At 41.1% G+C, this 21,392-nt stretch overlaps 1 protein-coding gene across 1 annotated transcript in view; it reads left to right on the plus strand.

The window, feature by feature from the left end:
• Positions 1–18,724, plus strand: part of LOC126273093 (S1 RNA-binding domain-containing protein 1) — a 189,316-nt gene extending 170,592 nt beyond the window's left edge. The window contains exon 17 of the mRNA XM_049976518.1: positions 18,362–18,724. Coding sequence (XP_049832475.1) covers positions 18,362–18,546 — 185 coding nt within the window. The 3' untranslated portion in view covers positions 18,547–18,724. The remainder of the gene's footprint in view (positions 1–18,361) is intronic.
• Positions 18,725–21,392: the final 2,668 nt, after the last annotated feature.

Genomic DNA, 21,392 nt, shown 5'->3' on the forward strand with positions numbered 1-21,392 from the left:
CTCATGGGTTGCAAAAAGTTAAATTACACTATGCTTGCAGTTCACTGTTGTTACAGAAAATTTCACTTGCTCAATGTTTAGTATTTTTCACAAGGACTTTCACAATTTCAATGAGCTTTAACACACTTTCTCACCAAGCTGTTCACACCTTCAACATGTCCAAGTGGCAGTTAGTAAGGAAATGCACTGCTATCAGTTCACATGGCGGTGGTTCTCCTCTGCCACAGTAAATGAAAATATTATACAAAATACCCTACTTTAGTACACTTAAGTCTAAAACAAATGTTTCACACTAAAAATGTTATAACCTTTAATCACCATTAATTGCGTGGATATTCAAACACACTCACTTAGGAATAATAGCTGGTTACATGATAACAACTCAGTATCTCTTATTCGACTGCCGTGCCATGACAGGTGGCCGGCGCCATTCGTAGCTAGGTGGCGCTCCCGCGCTCAGCCGATTGCGCGTGCTGTTGTGGCGGCACTGTAAAATGTCATGCCACTGTCATAACACTTTTCCCCCCTTGAAAAAAAAAAAAGAAAGAAAAAAAAAACACTCACTTCCTTGGAGGCATGGACAGTGCGGAGACATCCATGGCCTCTTGCGAGGCCCCGAGAAGATCCTGCGGAGAGACACGAGAGTATGGTCGAAAATGTCCAAGGCAGAAGCTGGTGCGTGGAACGTGCCTCCTCGACGAGATGATGGGTGAAAACTCCGGAGCAGCATCCATAGGTGTAGTGGATCTGGGGGTGTGCTCCACCGAGATGGGTCCCGGAGAAGGCGGTGTCGCGACTGGGGCTGGTTCCAGCGTACTCGGAATCGGTAGCGACGTCGGCTGCATCAACACGTATGGTAGATCGGCAGCAGCGACAGGACTGGCTTCTCGGGCTCGTGGAGGCGAAGGAAGGGTCGGTGGCACTGGCGTGGCCACCACTCGTGGGCGCATCTGGTCGTAATTGCAAACAACCATGTCATCGTCCGTACGTATTTCACAAAGCCAGCGGCTGCGAAGAGCTTTGACCACCCCTGGAATCCATTTAGGGAGAGATCCATACCCTCGTGTCCACACGTCCGTGCCCACCGAGTATTTTCCCGCACTAGGGGACTCAGCACAAGGCCTGACAGGGTGAAGCAGGTGCAGTGGAGTGTGCGGTTGGCGGCCATGCAAGAGTTCAGCAGGGCTGCGATCACCCAGAGGCGTCAAGCGATAAGAACTCAGAAATTGCAGCAGAGCATCATCTGTGGAAAAATCATTAAGGAATTTTTTCATCTGGCTTTTGAAAGTGTGGACAAAGCGCTCGACCTCCCCATTCAATTGTGGATGGAAGGGCGGTGCTGTAACATGATGAATCCCTTGTCCAGTACAAAAATCATGGAAGGCCTGCAAAGAGAACTGAGGGCCATTGACCATGACGATCGTGGATGGAAGACCTTCTAGCGCAAAGATTTTGGACAAAGCCAGCGTCGTCACCGCAGTGGTGGGCGACGGACATTGAACGACAAACGGAAACTTTGAGAAGGCGTCAATCAACAGTAGCCAATAAGTACCGAGGAAGAGGCCGGCAAAGTCACCATGCACCTGTTTCCATGGCTGCGCTGGATCAGGCCACGGAGAGGGCATTGTACGAGGTGCAGCCAGTTGTTGAGCACACTGACCACACGCAGCAACCATGTGGGCGATGTCCAAATCAATACCGGGCCAATAAACGTGCCTGCGGGTCAGGGACTTAGTCCGAGAAATACCCCAATGGCCTTCATGCAACAGTTTGAGAACATCTTTGCGAAGAGAGGCTGGCACCACGACCTGTGGAGATGCGCCATCTGTGGCCGGAAGAACGACACCATCACGAACAGACAGACGAAGGCGCAAGGCATGGTAGTTGCGAAGGGGATCCGATGCCCGGCCCTTGGTCCTGTCCGGCCAACCCCGTTGAACAAAACCGATCACCTGATTCAGGACCGGGTCCCGCGCAGTAGCCGACGCGACCTGCAAGCCTGTAAGTGGAAAACCTTCGACCACACGACGTTCTTCCTTATCAATGTGGAAACAGAGTAGTTCATCACGATCGAAAACCGGGTCGGGGCCCATCGGCAAATGCGACAATGTGTCAGCGTTGGCGTGCTGGACCGTGGGGCAATAGTGAATCTCATAGTGAAAACGAGACAAGTATAAGGCCCAACATTGCAGACGGTAAGCTGCCTCATCCGGAAGGGACGCCAATGGGGTGAACAGAGAGACCAGCGGCTTGTGGTCGGTGATGAGGTGAAACTTAGAACCATACAAAAAAACGCTGAACTTTTTTAGAGCATAAATCATAGCGAACGCCTCCTTTTCGATTTGAGAGTAACGCCGTTGCGCATCGTTGAGGGTCTTTGAAGCATAGGCAATGGGTCGTTCTGACCCATCCTCATACCGATGGGTGAGAACAGCCCCTAGGCCATACTGTGACGCAGTCGCTAGAACGAAGTGCTGACCCGGAGGGCATGTGGCAAGACAAGACGCCAACTGCAAATGAGCCTTCAGGCGGACAAAAGCCTGCTCACACTCATCGGACCAACAGAAAGGGGCGTTTTTGCGTAACAGCTGATGCAGAGGATGAGCTACTGCCGCCACGGATGGAATGAATTTGTGATAATAAGCAATCTTGCCTAGAAACGCCTGAAGTTCTTTGACTGTAGACGGCCGGAGTAGAACGTAAATGGCCGCAACGTGCTGACATAGAGGACGTATACCCTCACGGGACAAGTGTAAACCAAGATACACAGTGGAGGGTTAGAAGAACTGTGACTTGTCCAGATTGCACCTAAACCCAGTCGAATACAAAACCCGAACCCGAAACAGTGAACGCAAATTGCGAAGGTGCTCCTCAGTGGAGGTCCCCGTGACAACAATGTCATCCAGATAGCTTATGCAGCCGGGAACGGAAGCCGTGAGCTGTTCCAAAAACCGCTGAAAAATGGCCGGCGCGCTAGCGACGCCAAATGGTAACCACTGGCACTGATACAACCCACAAGGAGTGTTGATGATGAGAAATTCCTTGGAAGAAGCATCCAACGGCAACTGATGGTACGCCTCCGATAAGTCGAGTTTGGAAAAGAACTGGCCCCCAGCGAGCTTGGTAAATAACTCCTCAGGACGGGGAAGAGGATAAGTGTCAATGAGGCTCTGAGCATTGACAGTGGCTTTAAAATCACCACACAATCGCAGACTCCCGTTTAGATTAGAAACCACCACCATTGGCGATGCCCATTCGCTGGAGGTAACAGGAAGGAGAATCCCTGAAGCTGTTAACCAGTCTATCTCAGCCTTGACAGGTGCACGCAATGCCACCGGAATAGGGCGCGCCCGGAAAAATTTAGGGCGAGCTGTAGGTTTAAGAGTAATGTAGGCTTCAAAATCCTTGGCACGACCCAGACCAGCAGAGAACACGGACGAAAATTCAGAACACAATCCATCCAGCTTTTGATACGGAATATCCGCAGATATGAGGTGCACATCATCATCAATGGAGAACCCAAACAACTGGAAAGCATCATGACCGAACAGGTTTTCAGTGCCCGCATGATACACCACATAAAACGTGAGGGGCCTAACAACAGACTTGTAGGCAGTGGAAGCATCAAACTGGCCAATGATAGGAATTTTCTGTTTATTATAGTTTCTCAGATTTCGCGTAACTGGAGACAAGGGAGGGGAGCCCAACTCCAAATATTTGCGAGAATTAATGAGTGTTACTGCAGAGCCAGTGTCCACTTGCATGCGAATGTCTTTATCCAGAACACGAACAGTAAGAAACAACTTGTTTGTTTGAGAAAGCACACAGTTAACATCCATGTCCGATGCTTCATTCTCGCTGACAGGAACTTTAGGGGACTGACACACAGAAGCAATGTGGCCTTTTATCCTACATGAATTACACGTGGCCCAACGTTTTGGCCACGCGGCCCTGTCATGCTGTACGAAACAACATGGACAAGAAGGAAGTGCGGAACGAACCTGCTTCTGTGGTTGCTGTTTTCGCTGCAAGCGTTGCGGCCCAACGCGACGGATGTTTATGCGAGTGAACCGCCGTCACATCTTCATTCTCCTGTGAAACAGGCAAATTGCCCGTGTCAAAAGTTGACTGTACATCACACCACGCGTCTATTTGCATGCCAGCAGCGTGAGACACTTCAAAGGATTGAGCGATGCTTAGAACTGCCGACGACGACGGGTTTGGCAGTTGTAGGGCACGTTGCCGAACGTCTTTATCAGGAGCAAGCCGTAGAATAGCATCCCTAACCATTGAATCGGCATAAGACTCATGATGAGTGTCCGTGATAAACTGACATTTCCTACTCAGACCTTGTAGTTCCGCCGCCCAAGCCCGGTAAGATTGATGGGGCTGTTTACGACACCAGTAGAACGCCACGTGGGCGGCAACGATGTGGATGTTTTTTCGTTAATAGTTAGACAATAAGTCACATTTCTTGGAAGGACAGAGAGGCAGGTTCCTGCAGAGGGGCTAACTGAGATAGCAGCTGATAGATCCGTGGGTAATCCAAGATAGAAATAACGACTTACTCATAGGAGCATCGACAATGCCAAAAGCCAAGAAGTGTTGCCGCAAACGCTTCTCATAATCCTCCCAGTTTTCAGCGGCCTCATCATAAGGAGGGAATGGAGGCGAAGAAGAGGAAGACAGACGATGAGTAAGCGACATCGACAACGCCTGAATAGCAGCCGTCCGCTGTGTTTGTTGTGCCTGAATAGCAGCCGTCAGCTGTGTTTGTTGTGCCTGAATAGCAGCCATCAGCTGTGTTTGTTGTTCCTGAATAGCAGCCGTTAGCTGTGTTTGTTGTTCAGTGAGCGCTTGCATAAGTTGTTCCATGTCTGCCCCGTCACGAACACACAAATCCACTACGCAGTGAAAATATCCGACCTCATCGCCAAAAAGTGTTATAACCTTTAATCACCAATAATTGCGTGGATATTCAAACACACTCACTTAGAAACAATAGCTGGTTATATGATAACAACTGAGTATCTCTTATTCGACTGCCGTGCCGTGACATGCGGCCGGCGCCATTCGTAGCTAGGTGGTGCTCCTGCGCTCAGCCGAGTTGCGGAGCGCCTCTATCGCCGTTTGCGCGTACTGTAATGGCGTCACTGTTAAATGTCGTGGCATTGTCACAACAAAAAACATTGTCTGAAACAGTCATTACATAGTTCTCATAACATTACAACAATTAGCACTAAAATTGAATATAGTACGAAAAGTGTGGACTAGAAAATTTTTTAAATCAAGTGCACATTACACCACAAAACATTACTCTAAGTCATAACTGCCTGACACTGGTTAAACCTGAAAGACTTTTCTTATCCATTTGCAAAATAGCAAAAACTCAAGATGTGCCGTAGCATAGATTTACTAATGATTAGGTTATGAAAAAGAATAGAGTCACCATCACATAACTTAATTACTATTCAAATCAAGATTAAGGGGATGGAAGCTGTACCAAATCATTGCCCCACTTCTCTGCTCCACTCTGAGCACTACTCTCATCCCACTAGGAAATTAAATCATCACAAAATGTTACCAAATAGTTGACCTCTCAGAAACAGTCACATCAGTCTAGCACCACAGTTATCAGTAAAGTTATTGTTATCCATTCCAGTGTTACCACTTTAAGCTCATAATTCCTCAGAACACAAATGGAAGTTTTTCAGATAACGTATAGGTCCAAGCATTATATGTCTTGTACCTCACTAAAATATTGTTCTTTTGGTTAAGCTCTCATTCCCAGCTGTAGTGTCATGAACTGCACCAATATACACAGTACCCAATGCTGCCTAGGTCAAAGATAGATCCTCCATACAGTTACACCACATTCATTTGTATACAGTTACCTTTTTCATTAATCATGTCTTTTAGCTCCATTATTTTACTTACATTTATTATCCTGTTGACTAGTGGAGTGCATTCCCAAAAAATTTCCCTGCTGGAGAGACAGGTTCCCAAACCATTAAGACCCTAACATTGTTCATTATTTTATTATTTCCTTATTGCTTCATTGACTAATAAATAAACAGCTGCTCTGCTTATCCAATGCAAAATTGACTCTACTGAAAAACACTCCACAGTAACAGATTCTTATGCTAAGGCAAACTTGGCTCTCATTACTGATCAGACAAAATTATCACTTAGAAAAACTATTATTTCACTGTATTCCATCAAATTTCTTAAGATTCTAGCCTGAAGGGTGATTCACATACAAATCTTGCTTTATCTTTCCACACACATTACTCCAGGCAACTATGTCTAAAGTTGGAATTCCTTAATGTCAGAAAAGGCTGTACTGTGACACAGGTAGTTATCTCCATATACCATATTTACTCGAATCTAAGCCGCGCTTTTTTTCCGACTTTTGTAATCCAAAAAACCGCCTGCAGCTTAGAATCGAGTGGTAAGTAAGCGGAAGTTCTGAAAAATGTTGGTAAGTGCCATCGAATATATGTAGCGCTACACGGGCATGTTTTGCAGGCATAAAGATAAATACTGGTGCCAAAACCTCCGAGTCAGTAAATAAATTAAAAAAAGGTGGAAGATGAGCTTTTTTTCTCCGTCCCGAATTTCGACCACTGCATTTTCATACATTATCCAATGAAGTAAATACAAATTCCGTATTGTTCATCTTCGAATGTAGCAGCATTTATTTCAATGTACTATGAAAATCCAACTGGCAAGACTGTTTGGGATGTTTGTCAATATGGCCAACTCTACATTCTGAATTTTTTCCTACCTGTGATGGTTCAAATGGCTCTGTGCACTATGGGACTTAACATCTGTGGTCATCAGTCCCCTAGAACTTAGAACTACTTAAACCTAACTAACTTAGGGACATAACATACATCCATGCCCGAGGCAGGATTCGAACCTGCAACCGTAGCGGTCACACAGTTCCGGACTGAAATGCCTAGAACCGCACGGCCACACCGGCCGGCCCTACCTGTGAGAAGAAATGGTTCCTAATAGGAACTTTTATGAATTGTGAATCACATGCAGTATTCTCTTCACCATAAGAATAATACGAATATAAACATTTTGCCATGTATTCTTTCGTGTTTGCTGCTATCTCATTTGAATCCTGTCTGCCTAATAAACTACGAAACTAGTGTGAGACAACAGCAAATGTGGAAAAATATACATATCATGTCATGTTTATATTCATATTATTCTTATGCCTAATAGTGATACAGTCAGAAATGAAGCACGGCAATTGACTAGATTTTTAAGTCGAAGATGACTCTAATTTTTGTGCAGAATGTAATGTACAAAAGAGGTGTCTGCAAAGATTTTCAAACGGCAAAAAATTTTAGCTAAGCTCTCGTTCAGAACATTTTCTAACATATGCAGTCTATTATTTGGTTCTTGTTGATCATTATCAAAGAAAGCAGCAGTGTAAGTAACAGCAAATAGCAGTCTCTTGCCATTGTTTTGCTAATGAGACAATTCCTCTCTCTCTCTCTCTCTCTCTCTCTCTCTCTCTCTCTCTCTCTCTCCCCTTTTTTTTTTTCGTAAGCGGCGGTAGCGCGCACAAAAGCAAGCCATGCCGCGAACGACGATAGGTCGTAAACACACATTATCAGAATGCAACAAACAATACATGACACAGTACAATAACGCTTAGAGTGATGTAAACACTTATAACAAAGAGAACAGCACTTGCCAGATCAAACAAAAATAAGCAATGAATTCAAGCCACATGAAGCATGTGAAAAAGGAAGGGTACCCATATAAATACAGACAGAGCACCTGACGCATATCAATGGCTACCTGGTAAAGCTTAACTGCTAAGCTTACGACTCGAACCAAACTACTGTAGCTGTATCGTCATTCATTCGACCTAAATTGTGTCTCATATTACAATGGACCAACTTTGTTTCAATTTGGAGGTGCTGCCTAAAAATTTTCTCTCCCTTGAATTTCGAGTCTCAAATTTCAGGTGCGGCTTAGATTCGGGAAATGCCTAGAACATAAACATGCACTGAACATAAACACTTCTAATATACCACAGTTAATATTAAGATATCATATTTAAGACAGTTTTTACAGCATATTGTCTCTGCTGCTACACCAGTGAGCTGATTACTTCAGATGGTAATGTTTTCAGATAAGCTGCAGCTTCTCTTCCACATAAGCTGGCACCTTTTATTTTGTGTTCACCTCTTTGACACGAATTCTTTATCCCTGGTACCTCTTATGATTCCTTTACTAATAACTAACACAACATAATATACAAAAATAATACTGGAGAAGCTTTTTCTAAAATATATCTGTATTAAAGTGGTACAAAATCACATGAAAGTAAAAGTGAGAATGGTGCTGATTTACTTATAAACTACAGATAGGATAGGAGAAGAGTTTGACTATCTTAGGAAACACGAAAAATGAGACAGGCAACTGGGGTAAGTATTATCGCCACATAATGAAACCAACATAGAATGTTGAACCCCCTACTTGCTATTTTCACACGAAATTAGTTCCAAATACTACATCAATGCTGAGATTTTGAATTACCGAGAAATTGCCCTCCAACAACTGTCCTGCCAATTCCACAGTTAATAATACCTCTTGTTTCACACTCTTTGATAACTTACCAGTAGCTTCAGTAATCTTTATTCCAGAAACATGCACCACTACTATAAACTCTGTGTTCTTAATAGATAGATAAAAAAAGGCCTGTGAAATACCATTCAGATCACTACCACTGTCCAGTAAACAGTTAACCTGCATACCTTTTATAGTTGCTATTATTACAGGATGCCGTGCTTCCTTCCTATTTACCATGTGATCTTCTTCATACAGCAAATCCCCATTAATCCTTTCCCTGAAAAAGTATCATCCTGCGTACCAAAATGATTATCATAAACAGTCAAATGACAGATAGCTTGGTCCTTTAAGGATCTAGGGATATTCACAGTAGCTTCTCAGTATATATACTCTCTTATGAAATTTGTTATTAACAGCCAAACCCAATTCAAAAGTAATAGCAGTGTGCATAACTACTATATTAGGAGAAAGGATGATCTTCACTATTCAAGATTAAATCTAACTTTGGCACAGAAAGGGGTGAATTATCCTGCCACTAGAGTCTTTGATCACTTACCAAATAGTATCAAAAGTCTGACAGATAACCAACAAGTAAAGAAGAAATTAAAAAAATTCTGAATGTCAACTCCTTCTACTCCATAGAGGAATTTTTAGATATAAATTAAGGAAAAAAATTATAAAAATAGTTGTTATATTAACTTAATTGTGTTGTTAAATTAACTTAATTATGTTATGTATTGGAAAATTTGACTCGTTCCACATCATTACGAAATATCGTATTCATGATCCATGGAACTAGTATTAATCTAATCTAATACAATCTAATCTCTTCGTCATTACCACTCTCAAACTAGAACTTATCATTAGGCTTAATATTATCTTCCTCTATTCTTTCTTTACTTACCACATGGCCATCCTTATCAGTACTGGATTTGTCACTGCTATCATCATTACCACTACTGTCAGAATCGGACCAACTTTCACTTTCTCTGTGCTTTAGATTTTGTACCACTTCCACCTTTCCTCATTTCAGCCAATTTTGAATCTACATGTTCATTTAATATTACCAGTTTTTTCCTCTACCATTACTGCAACACTTGGTTTCTACTTCTGTTTCTAAATAATTTTTATTAATCTTATCGATTTGGTTCTCGAGTTTAACCTTGTTTTCAGCACACGATTTCCTGGCTGCTTTGACTTCATCTTCACACTGTTTTTCAGGACCCCCCCCCCCCCCCCCTTCTACTATAGTCATCACAAAGCTTGTTTCTCTCTTGTAGGCAATTACTACTCATTAATGTTAATTTCTCATTAGTGTTATGTACTAATTTCTGTATACCAATGTCCTTTTTCGTACTATTTTCCAAACTAGTAATGTGGTGGTGGTGGTGGTGGTGGTGGTGGTGGTGGTGGTGGTGGTGGTGGTGGTTAGTGTTTAACGTCCCGTCGACAACGAGGTCATTAGAGTTTGAGCCCAAGCCCGGGTTAGGGAAGGATTGGGAAGGAAATCGGCCGTGCCCTTTCAAAGGAACCATCCCGGCATTTGCCTGAAGCAATTTAGGGAAATCATGGAAAACCTAAATCAGGATGGCCGGAGACGGGATTGAACTGTCGTCCTCCCGAATGCGAGTCCAGTGTGCTAACCACTGCGCCACCTCGCTCGGTACTAATGTCTTCTTTCATACACATACTACTCAAACAACTGAAACTGCTCATAATTTGCATTAACATCACTTCCACTTTTCCATCTGCCATAAACTTTTGTCCTTGCTGATTTTCCCTACTAGGTTCCTCCTCCTTATGTGTCATTTCTTTTTCCGTGTGTGTTTGCTTTTAGGAAGCTTTAATTTTCGAGTACTAGTAATAGTATTCGATAGATTTCGTGTTTGTTTTGAATACAGTCCAGAGGCAGTTGGTGCTTTATTTTCATTGTTTCCAGCAATGAAGTATTGTCTAGTAACCACAGTTTTGTCAGCTATCAGCCTTCTTTAGTGAATTAGCAGCTAATTAAAAGTTGTTTACTTAACTCTGTACAATAAATTGTTGATTTCTTAGGATGGATAGGATGTGTGACTGCTGTGAATGGATGTAGGAGGAGCTGACCACTGTTCGCAAACAGCTGAACATGCAGATGGCCGTGGTCAACTGTCTTCAGGCTACCACCTCAGAGTGTAGCGGCAGTGGGGTGTCTGGTGCGTCGCATGGTACACCCCAGGTGTTACATTCTTCACTCACTGTCCCTGCTGTCGAGACATCTTCTTGGGTACCAGGGGCGGTTGGGCCACCCTCTCCCCAAGGGGAGTGGCGGGTTCAACGGCATTCGCGTCGCACGAGGTGGTGGGTCAATGTGGAGGCTGGCCGTGTGGCATCACCCACTCTGCATGTGAGTGGACATGTGACTGTTCCTTCAGCAAGGTTCAAGCAGGCACACAGGGGGAGGGGTTTATTAGTGATTAGGAGCTCCAATGTTAGGCAGGTGATGGAGCCCCTTAGGGAAATTGCAGAAAGGTCAGGGAAGAAGGCCAGTGTTCACTCTGTCTGCTTGCCGGGGGATCTCGTCCGAGATGTGGAGGAGGCCCTGCTGGCGTCGATAGAGAGCACTGGGTGCACCTGACTGCAAACTTTTTGCTCATGTCGGCACCAATGACTCCTGCCGTCTGGGTTCAGATGTCATTCTTAGTTCATACAGGCAGTTGGTGGAGTTGTTCAAGGCAGAAAGCCTCGCTCACAGGGTGGAATCTGAGCTAACTTTTTGTAGTGTCGTTCCCAGAACCGATTGTGGTCCTCTGCTTTGAAGCTGAGCGGAAGGCTTAAACCAGAGGCTCAGACAGATTCTGTGAAGATCTGGGGTGCAGATTTCTCGACCTCCGCTATCAGGTGGAGAAATGTAAGGTCTCCCTGAATAGGTGAGGCATGCACTACACGCAGGACGTGGCTACAAGGGTAGCAGAGTATGTGTGGAGTGCACATGTGGGTTTTTTAGGCTAGAGAATTCCCTCCCTAGGCCCCACAAGACGCCTCCTGAGACGCGACGAGGTAGCAGTATGCAAAACGCAACAGGGAATGACAATATTAATGTGGTAATAGTAAATTTCAGGAGTGTCTATAGAAAGGTCCCAGAACTGCTCTCATTAATAAACAGTAACAATGCCCACATAGTACTAGAGATGGAAAGGTGGCTGAAACCAGATGTAAACAGTAATGAAATGCTAAACTCAGATTGGAATGTATACCACAGAGACAGGCTGGACAGTGAAGGGGGAGGCATGTTTACAGTGTTAAAAATGCAATAGTATCAAAAGAAATTGACGGAGATCCGAAATGTGAACGGTTAAAGCAGGCTCAAGCATGGTAATTGGATGTCTCTATAGGCCCCCTGGCTCAGCAGCTGTTGTGGTAGAACACCTGAAGGAAAATTTGGAAAATATTTTGAGTAGATTTCCCGACCATGTTATAGTTTTGGGTAGAGATTTTAATTTACCAGATATCGACTGGGAGACTCAGACATTTATAATGGGTGGCAGGGACAAAGAATCCAGTGAAATTTTTTTAAGTGCATTATCTGAAAACTACCTTGAGCAGTTAAACAGAGAGCCGACTCGTGGCGATAACGTATTAGACCTTCTGGTGACAAACAGACCCGAACTGTTTGAAACAGTTAACGCAGAACAGGGAATCAGCAATCATAAAACGGTTACAGCATCGGTGATTTCAGCTGCAAATAGAAATATTAGAAAAGGTAGGAAGATTTTTCTGTTTAGTAAAAGTGACAAAAAGCAGATTTCAGGGTACTTGATGGCTCAAAACAAAAGTTTTATCTCAAGTACAGAGAGTGTTGAGGATCAGTGGACATAAAGTATGCATTAGATGAGTATGTGCCAAGCAAGATCATAAGAGATGGAAGAGAGCCACCATGGTACAACAATCGAGTTAGAAAACTAATACGAAAGCAAAGGGAACTTCACAACAAACATAAACTTAGCCAAAGCCTTGCAGACAAACAAAAATTACAGGAAGCGAAATGTAGTGTGAGGAGAGCTATGCGAGAGGCGTTAGACGAATTCGAAAGTAAAGTTCTATGTACTGACTTGGCAGAAAATCCTAAGAAATTTTGGTCCTATGTCAAAGCGGTAGGTGGATCAAAACAAAATGTCCAGACACTCTGTGACCAAAATGGTATTGAAACAGAGGATGACAGACAAAAGGCCGAAATACTAAAAGTCTTTTTCCAAAGCTGTTTCACAGAGGAAGACTGCACTGTAGTTCCTTCTCTAGATTTTCGCACAGATGACAAAATGGTAGATATTGAAATAGATGACAGAAGGGTAGAAAAACAATTAAAATCTCTGAAAAGAGGAAAGGCCGCTGGAACTGATGGGATACCAGTTCGATTTTACACAGAGTACGTGAAGGAACTTGCCCCCTTCTTGCAGCGGTGTTCCATATGTCTTTAGAAGAGTGCAGCATTCCAAAAGATTGGAAAAGGGCACAAGTCATCCCCGTTTTCAAGAAGGGACATCGAACAGATGTCCAGAATTATAGACCTATATTTCTAACGTCGATCAGTTGTAGAATTTTGGAACACATATCATGTTCGAGTGTAATGACTTTTCTGGAGACTAGAAACTACTCTGTAGGAATCAGCATGTGAAACCCTGCTCGTGCTATTCGTCCACGACACTCAGAGGGCCATAGAGATGGGTTCCCAGGTAGATGCCGTGTTTCTTGATTTCCGCAAGGCGTTCAATTCAGTTTCCCACAGTTGTTTAATGAACAAAGTAAGAGCATATGGACTATCAAACCAGTTGTTTGATAGGATTGAAGAGTTCCTAGATAACAGAACGCAGCATGTCATTCTCAAGAAGTCTTCTGAAGTAAGAGTGATTTCAGGTGTGACCCAGGGGAGTGTCATAGGACTGTTGATATTCACAGTATATATAAATGACCATGTGGAGAACATCGGAGGTTCACTGAGGCTTTTTGCGGATGATGCTGTAGTATATTCAGAGGTTGTAACATTGGGAAATTGTACTGAAATGCAGGAGGATCTACAACGAATTGACACATGGTGCAGGGAATGGCTGTTGAATCTCAATGTAGACAAGTGTAATGTGCTGCAAGTACATAGAAAGAAAGATTGTTCATCATTTATCTACAATATAGCAGGTCAGCAACTGGAAGCAGTTAATTCTATAAATATTTGGGAGTAGGCATTAGGAGTGATTTAAAATGGAATGACCATATAAAATTAATCATCGGTATAGCAGATTCCAGACTGAGATTCATTGGAAGAATTCTAAGGAAATGCAGTCCGAAAACAAAGGACGTAGGTTACAGTGCACTTGTTCACCCACTGCTTGACTACTGCTCACCGGTGTGGGATCCGTACCAGATAGGGTTGATAGAAGTAATAGAGAAGATCCAACGGAGAGCGTCACACTTCATTACAGGATCATTCAGTAACTGCAAAAGTGCTACGGAGATGATAGATAAAGTCCAGTGAAAGACTCTGCAAGAGAGACTCTCAGTAGCTCGGTACGGGCTTTTGTTGAAGTTTCGAGACCATACCTTCACTGAGGAGTCAAGCAGTATATTTCTCCCTCCTACGTATATCTCATGAAGAGATCATGAGGATAAAATCAGAGAGATTGCAGCCCACACAGAGGCATTCCGACGATCTTTCTTTCCACAAACAATACAAGACTGGAATAGAAGGGAAAACCGATAGAGATACTCAAGGTACCCTCCACCACACACCGTCAGGTGGCTCGCGGAGTATGGATGTAGATGAATGATTTCATCCACTTCGGTGTTGTTTTCATGCATTTCGCTCACATCACCACACAATGTAGATGATGCTTTTATCATTCCATCTACAGTAGGACTTTTGTCCCCATCATTCAAAGTTACATTCATATTTGTTTTATAATCACTATCACCTATAGAACCAGTCCCACTTAGGTCTTTCTGTTCATTATACAACTTAACCTACAGCTTTGTTCTCAGTCACATTGTCCGTTAAGGTCACTCATTATGCATCATGTAATACAAAACACCTTTTGCAAAGAATTACCTTTCTTTTAAATCACTCGCTTGCTGCTGCACTGCTGTGATTGTCATCTCAACTTGTCATCTGCTGCAAGTTGTAATTCTCTCGGCAAGGCGTCTTGTGTATCTCAGTCAGCTGTGTCCACTTGTGTGCTGCTTGGCTGCTTCTGTACTCCGTGGCTGCTTCCATAGAACTCGCTCACTCATTGGCTGCTGTCCTACTGTGGCCATGAAACCCCAGAGCTGATTGGCTGTTGCACCCTGCACTTTAAACTGCTGTCGAGTTCACACTTCATTGTCAAAGTTCGTGAGTCCTAATTTCTTGTGCCCACATACAATAGTCGTCACCCGGGGCACCATATTTGACAGTTTGCCTTCTTTATTTCTTTGTTTGTTTTCCCCCAGTGTTGACGTACTGCATTGTGATACTGGCTGAAAAATGGGGTATAGAAGTACAACACTGACTACTTTAAATAATGTAGCCTACAGGTGCACAGTTGCATTTCACAGTAATTTACTTTCACTGTTGCGTACACAGTTATATATGACCAGAGCAGTATTGTTTTAATGTTCCATAAGCCTCATTAATAGTTAGCAGGCAAATCTCCACAAATTGTTACAATAGTTTACAGCCGAATATCTACAAGCAGTAAAAACCTAACCACAAAGTTCAGTGTTTGAAGAATAGAAAGGTACATATGCAGCAGACACTGTCATTGTTTTAAAAACGACCTAATTGTGTAACACGTATTTCACAGCTAAGTTGAAGCATTGTTGTTGTTCTAACCAACACAGGTTTCTCGTCTGAAACTCGGCCGTGGTCTGACTGTCTCGAGACCAGAAATTGGGCCCTTATATATCCTCACAATAATAGGTGTTGAAACTACACATTGTTCAAAGTTAAATTTACGGAAATTACGATTATAACTTAATCCATTTGATTAACCGAATACATCAATAAATTGGTTCTTTTTAACAGTTTCTTCTACGACAAGAGTTAGGTCAAATTATTTGTGTAAATCATGAAATCAACAAATATTGTTATGCAAACAATATGTTTGACAAAACTATTAATTACTTTGGAATTAATTAAGGACTGGCTTTGCTAACATGTTTTCAAATAGAGCCAAATAAATACTTAAAGAATGCTAGTGTTTCATCTTCAAAACGTTTATGATTATTATAGAATTTGTATTTGTTTATAAGTCAACAATAGAATTGAAGTAATAAAACAATTACTGATGTCACCGTATACCAAAAGATATTAACAAGACATTGTGAAAATAAATTGGAAAATCAATTACATACATAAAACTAAACACATAACTAGATCTGGTGTTATATACTTTAAAACTGAGGACCAACCTTTCTCTTTTATGAAAATGCAGATTATACTCACACATGTTAATGATAATTAATTAAAAAATGAAAAAGGAGGCATATGGCAAAACAACAGAGGAAGTAAAAAAATACTCCCACTTGCTTTGTCACAAGTAGTAGCAGTACTGACTTGGTTGTCATAGTCTCACCTTGGTAGCACCACTCTCAATCACCCCAAAGCTACAAGTCTGAGCAAGTGTGGGATGGTGTTTGCTCATAGATTTACACCACACCTCAGTTTAGCTTACACTAATACCATTGAACCAGATCAACCATACAATTACAGTGGTAAATTTGATCCATTGTGGCACAAAAACAAAGTTCACATATACATTAAAAGTCACAATTTGCACTAAGCACCAACTTGTAGTAAATCATTACAAAGTATTACACTTCACTAATTCAATTAATACAGTCCATAATTAGCTCCATAGTGTATAGCAATCTCTCATCTTGAAGACAATGTTATTCCACACTTGTGCTAGTCACAACACAGTTCAGTTACAATGTTTCTTAATTTGATGTGCTGTAATCACTTGAAAGTCTTTAGTCTTTAAATTTAAGAGTTTGTGTTGCACGTTTGCAGTGCACGTATTTTCTCTTACAAAAAGGTACATGACTGTAGCGTGAATCAATACCAAAAGTACAACTGCCAGAGATTGTACTTGTGGATGTCTAATTGTGGACTGCCAATTTTGGATGGTATCTGACTACTTATGTGGGTGCAAGTACAAACTGCTATTTTGTAAATTACATTGTACATTGAAAATCAGTTGGCTTGATGGTATTGTTTTGTTTGAATTACAAGAACTAACCTGATCTTGGCTTATAAAAATGTTGCTGGCCACTGTTCACCTTACGCAATGTGGATCCCCTTATTTACAAGTATAAGCACCATATTGCAAAGTAGGATAAATTGTGTGAAATTACTGATTATTTTATATGAAAAAATAAATAAATTAATGATTGTATGTAGTCAAAGATCAGAATTAAACAGTGGTTGTAGTAACGTCTGCAGTGGAAATTGGCAGTGTCTCAGAACTTCATTTTAATTATTTCAGAAGATAATTAGTTTTAGACAGTTCAAAAATTTTCCTGTTAATTCAAAGCTTTAATGTTCTTTTGGTGTAGGTCATTATATGGAATTATGCTGATTAGCTCACAAAATTTTTCATGTTTCAACTTATAAAGCTTACTTTAATTAGCTGTAGTTTTTAATTGACTTGCTTTATAGCCATACTAATTATATTCCTGGAATCAAGCTAGCCAAAAGGAATATCCAGGCAGTAAATTTAAATGAGGGAAAGCTTAATTGCACTTTAGGAATATTTAAACATACTTCACATAGTATTTATATATCAGTATTGAAATTGTGGTGTAAAATTAAGAGAAGAAGAAAAAATACTTATTACCAGGGATCAAAAACATAACAGATGGAGTGGAACCAATGTGCTCGTGTCACTCTAGTGAAGATTACCTATATGGAGATAAGGAGGCCTGGAAATTAATCCTGTAAACAACCATTGAATTACAAGCTGTGTGTACATATGCACCTTCTTGTTGAAACCATACTTCCCTTATTGTCCATCTGTGATAATGAAGTTCTGGGTAGAAGGTAGTTTTGGGCATTGTAATGTAATGGTCTGAATTAAAAGTCAACAGTAATGTTCTTTTCCTCAAAAAAGCACAGGCCAGTATGTTCCTACTGCAAAGCACACTGTTACTTTTGGGGTGTGTGGAGGGAATTCATGTAACATCTGGGATTTTCAGTACATCAGTATTTACACTTACATTTCTTAACAAGCCCATTTAAATGAAAATGGGCGTAATCAGTCATGTGAAAATTCGTATTTTCATTGTGGACCACTGTCTCATGAAAGACACTAAACTATTCCTAATCACTTTCACTAAGTTACTGACATACCTAAATTTTGTATTGGTGCTAATGAAGATCTCTGTGCAGAATCCTTCACACTGTTCACTTGTTAATCCCTAAACTTACAGCATGCAAGTGAACTGACTGTTTAAGAGACTGTATCACAGATGTCCTAAGTCTCCATGTTTTCGGGCAGAAGGGCTGTGTTGATAGGGCCAGGAGTATTCGTCTTCTTTACAGAAACGGTTGTGTTGAAGTTTTCAACTCATCTCAAAATGGTATTGTAGTCTGGAACAGGTCAATGGACCAAATATTAAAATGGGTGCAAAAGTTTCATTGTGTCTGCATCATGACTCATTGCTTACGAACAATCGCCAAGAGTTACCTCTTTCAATAAATTTTTGTAATACATTTGCTGAGTGCCTCTTCAAAAAATTTAACCTTGTGTTTCTTTTACAGGCTGTGTACGTAATGTTACACAATTTGGGGCATTTGTGGATATAGGTGTTGGGAGCAATGGACTGGTACACATTTCCAAAATGAAAGGTGCTATCCTCCGTGTGGGCCAGAAAGTGGAAGTAAAGGTTCTTTCAGTAGATCTAAGAAGGAAGAGAATTTCTTTAGCACTTGAGAAAGCGTTTTAATTTACTTCAGGTTTTTTTTTCTTTTAATTTAAAGAATATTTGTAATTTTTTACGAACTCTGTTCCTGACTTAGAGTCTGACTGAAGGATGCGAGCTATTTGTATTGAATTTATCCATACTGTATATTATAACTTGTTTTGTAAAGATTTCTGTGTAAAAATAAAGAATACTTTTATTACTTAGTGTGTTTTATTTGTATCAGGAATCATGCATACCATTGCAGGATCTGGCAGTACTAATGTAATCACACTTTCACAATCCAGCTTTCCTTTTTTCTTATTTGCCACTGTTACTGAATGTTCAGAAGCTTTTTAAAGCAGTTACATGGAAAGTTTGAACAGTGTAACCCTCACAGTAATAATAAAGGATTAATTCTGTACTTATGGAAAAGATAAGCAGTCTTTTATATACTATAGAATTTTCTGATACTTTGTTTTCAGTTTTTGCAACCTTTGAAAAATATAGGTAAAATGAAGCATTACTAATTCAGTCATTAATTTTCAATATTTGTAAGAGAAAAAAGTCTGCCACCTGCTTTATCCGATACTGAACTTATGTGATCATTCGATTTCACATCCCTACAGAGTGTTACACCCAAGTATAGGGAAGTTAGGAAAAGCCTACTAGTATTTGAACCCATAAATGAAAGGATTTGCGGACTCAGACTAAGGGGGAAATTTGGGAATATATCAGTAATGAATGCACATGCACCAACAGAGGGAAAAGGAGACATAATGAAAGAACAATTCTGCGAAGTACTTAAATATTACCTGATGCTAGTAGTAGAAGATTTTATTGCACAAATAGGGAGGAATGAACATTCAAATGGAGTTTCTGGAAAATATTCACTACATGAAGAAAACAATGAGAATGGAGACTCACTATGCCAATTTGCATCAAGGAGTAATATGATTATCAAAAGTACCTGCTTCCCTTAGAAAAGGATCCATCTCGGTGCTTGGAAGTCTGCAGTCAGTGGAGAAGTCAATCAGATTGACCATATTTTAGTGATTGCACGCCACTCCATGTCATGGATATACTGAGCTGCAGAGGACCAAAATGCGACTCGGACCACTTTGTGCTAAAATCAGTCTTGAGAGAGAAACTGTCACTAATAAATGGCAACAGAATAGGAAAGATGATGAAATGGAATACAGACAAACTGAAAATCTCTGATGAAGTAAAATATACCAAGTAACACTAAGCAGGAAGTTGAGCAATGAAGAGGCTGCAGTAAGAGTAGATGAATGGTGGAACAGGATTGAAAAAGCCATTAAAGGTGCTGCAGAGGAAATAGTAGGCATAAGAAGGAACAGAAGAACCCAGGAATGGTTTGAAGAAGATTGCAGGTCAGCAATAGAGGAAAATAACAGGGCAAGAACAAAAGTGCTACAGAGAGAAACCAGAAATAATGTGTAACAATATAGAGAATTAAGGAGAAGAGCTAACAGACTGTGCAAGAGAAAGAAAAGAGAGTGGACTAAGAAGAAATTTCAAGATTTAGAAAAGTTAAAGGAACAGAGAAAATAAGGAAGTTCTATCATGCTGTGGGCAAAATGATGATTAGATTCCAGCCAAAAACAGGGGCCTGTTCCAGTGAAGGTGGGAAAATGATACGGGAGGAAGAACAGATAGTGGGAAGATGGGTCGAGTATTTCAAAGATACACTAAGCAACAGCCTAGAAGATGAAGAGACAGCTGCACAGGAGGAAGGAGTGGAACTGGAAGTAGACAATGAAACCAATGAGGCAAGAAAGCAAAACATTACAAGAGGTCTCCCAGGCTGTGCGCAAGTCAAAACACAATTGAGCCTCTGGGGTAGGCAGCACAATCCCCGGATTAATAAAAACTGGTGGTGAGGCTGTAATAAAGGAACTGTACACATTAATATCATATGGGAAACAGAAGCTATGCCAGATAATTGGAGAACTGGAATAATAATCCCCATTTTTAAAAAAGGGAACAGAACAGCATGTGAAAACTACAGAGGTATAACACTCCTAAGCATAGCTTATAAGATCTTCACAAGTATATCAAATAGGATACAGAAATGTGCAGAAGGCATACTAGGGGAATATCAGTGTGGCTTTCGACCAGAGAGAGGAACAACTGATCAAATTTTTGTGATAAGACAAATGATGGGAAAGTTCTATGAATATGATATAGATCTGCATATACTATTCATCGACTTCAAACAAGCCTTTGACAGCATAAACTGCCAAGAACTATACATAGTACTGGAAGAAGTCGGTATATGTGCTAAACTAATCAGAATGACAATACATACACGAGATCAAAAGTAAAGGTTCTTAGTTGAACAAGTGGAAGCTTTGACTTTAATAAAGGTGTGAAGCAAGGTGATAGTCTCTCCACTGTCCTATTCAATATAGTCCTGCATAGTGTAGTAAATAAAACCAACAAAAGAGGCACCATATTTATGAAAACTAGCCAGTTATGTGCTTATGCTGATGACACTACTGTAGTAGGAAGAAATATCAATACACGCCTATAAACATACTGGACAATGGAAACAGAAGCCTTAAAATTGGCCTCATAGTAAATGAAAACAAAACAAAATATGTGGTAATGTCACAATCTGAGGCCAAGAGAACCCCTAAAAACCTAAACATCAATGGGAAATGCTTCATAGGAGTGTCCTCTCTTAATGACTTAGGAGTCCTAATAACAAATGATAACGGTATTGGAAAGGCTATAAGGGAAAGAATACAAGCAGGAAACAGAGCTTACTTTGCAACTATGCAACTTTTCATAAACAGCCTTATTACAAGAAACACAGAACTGCTGATATATAATTCCCTAATTCACCCAGTTATCACATAGAGGCA

Source organism: Schistocerca gregaria, chromosome 5 (genome assembly GCF_023897955.1).
Source record: "Schistocerca gregaria isolate iqSchGreg1 chromosome 5, iqSchGreg1.2, whole genome shotgun sequence".
Lineage (NCBI taxonomy): Eukaryota > Metazoa > Arthropoda > Insecta > Orthoptera > Acrididae > Schistocerca > Schistocerca gregaria.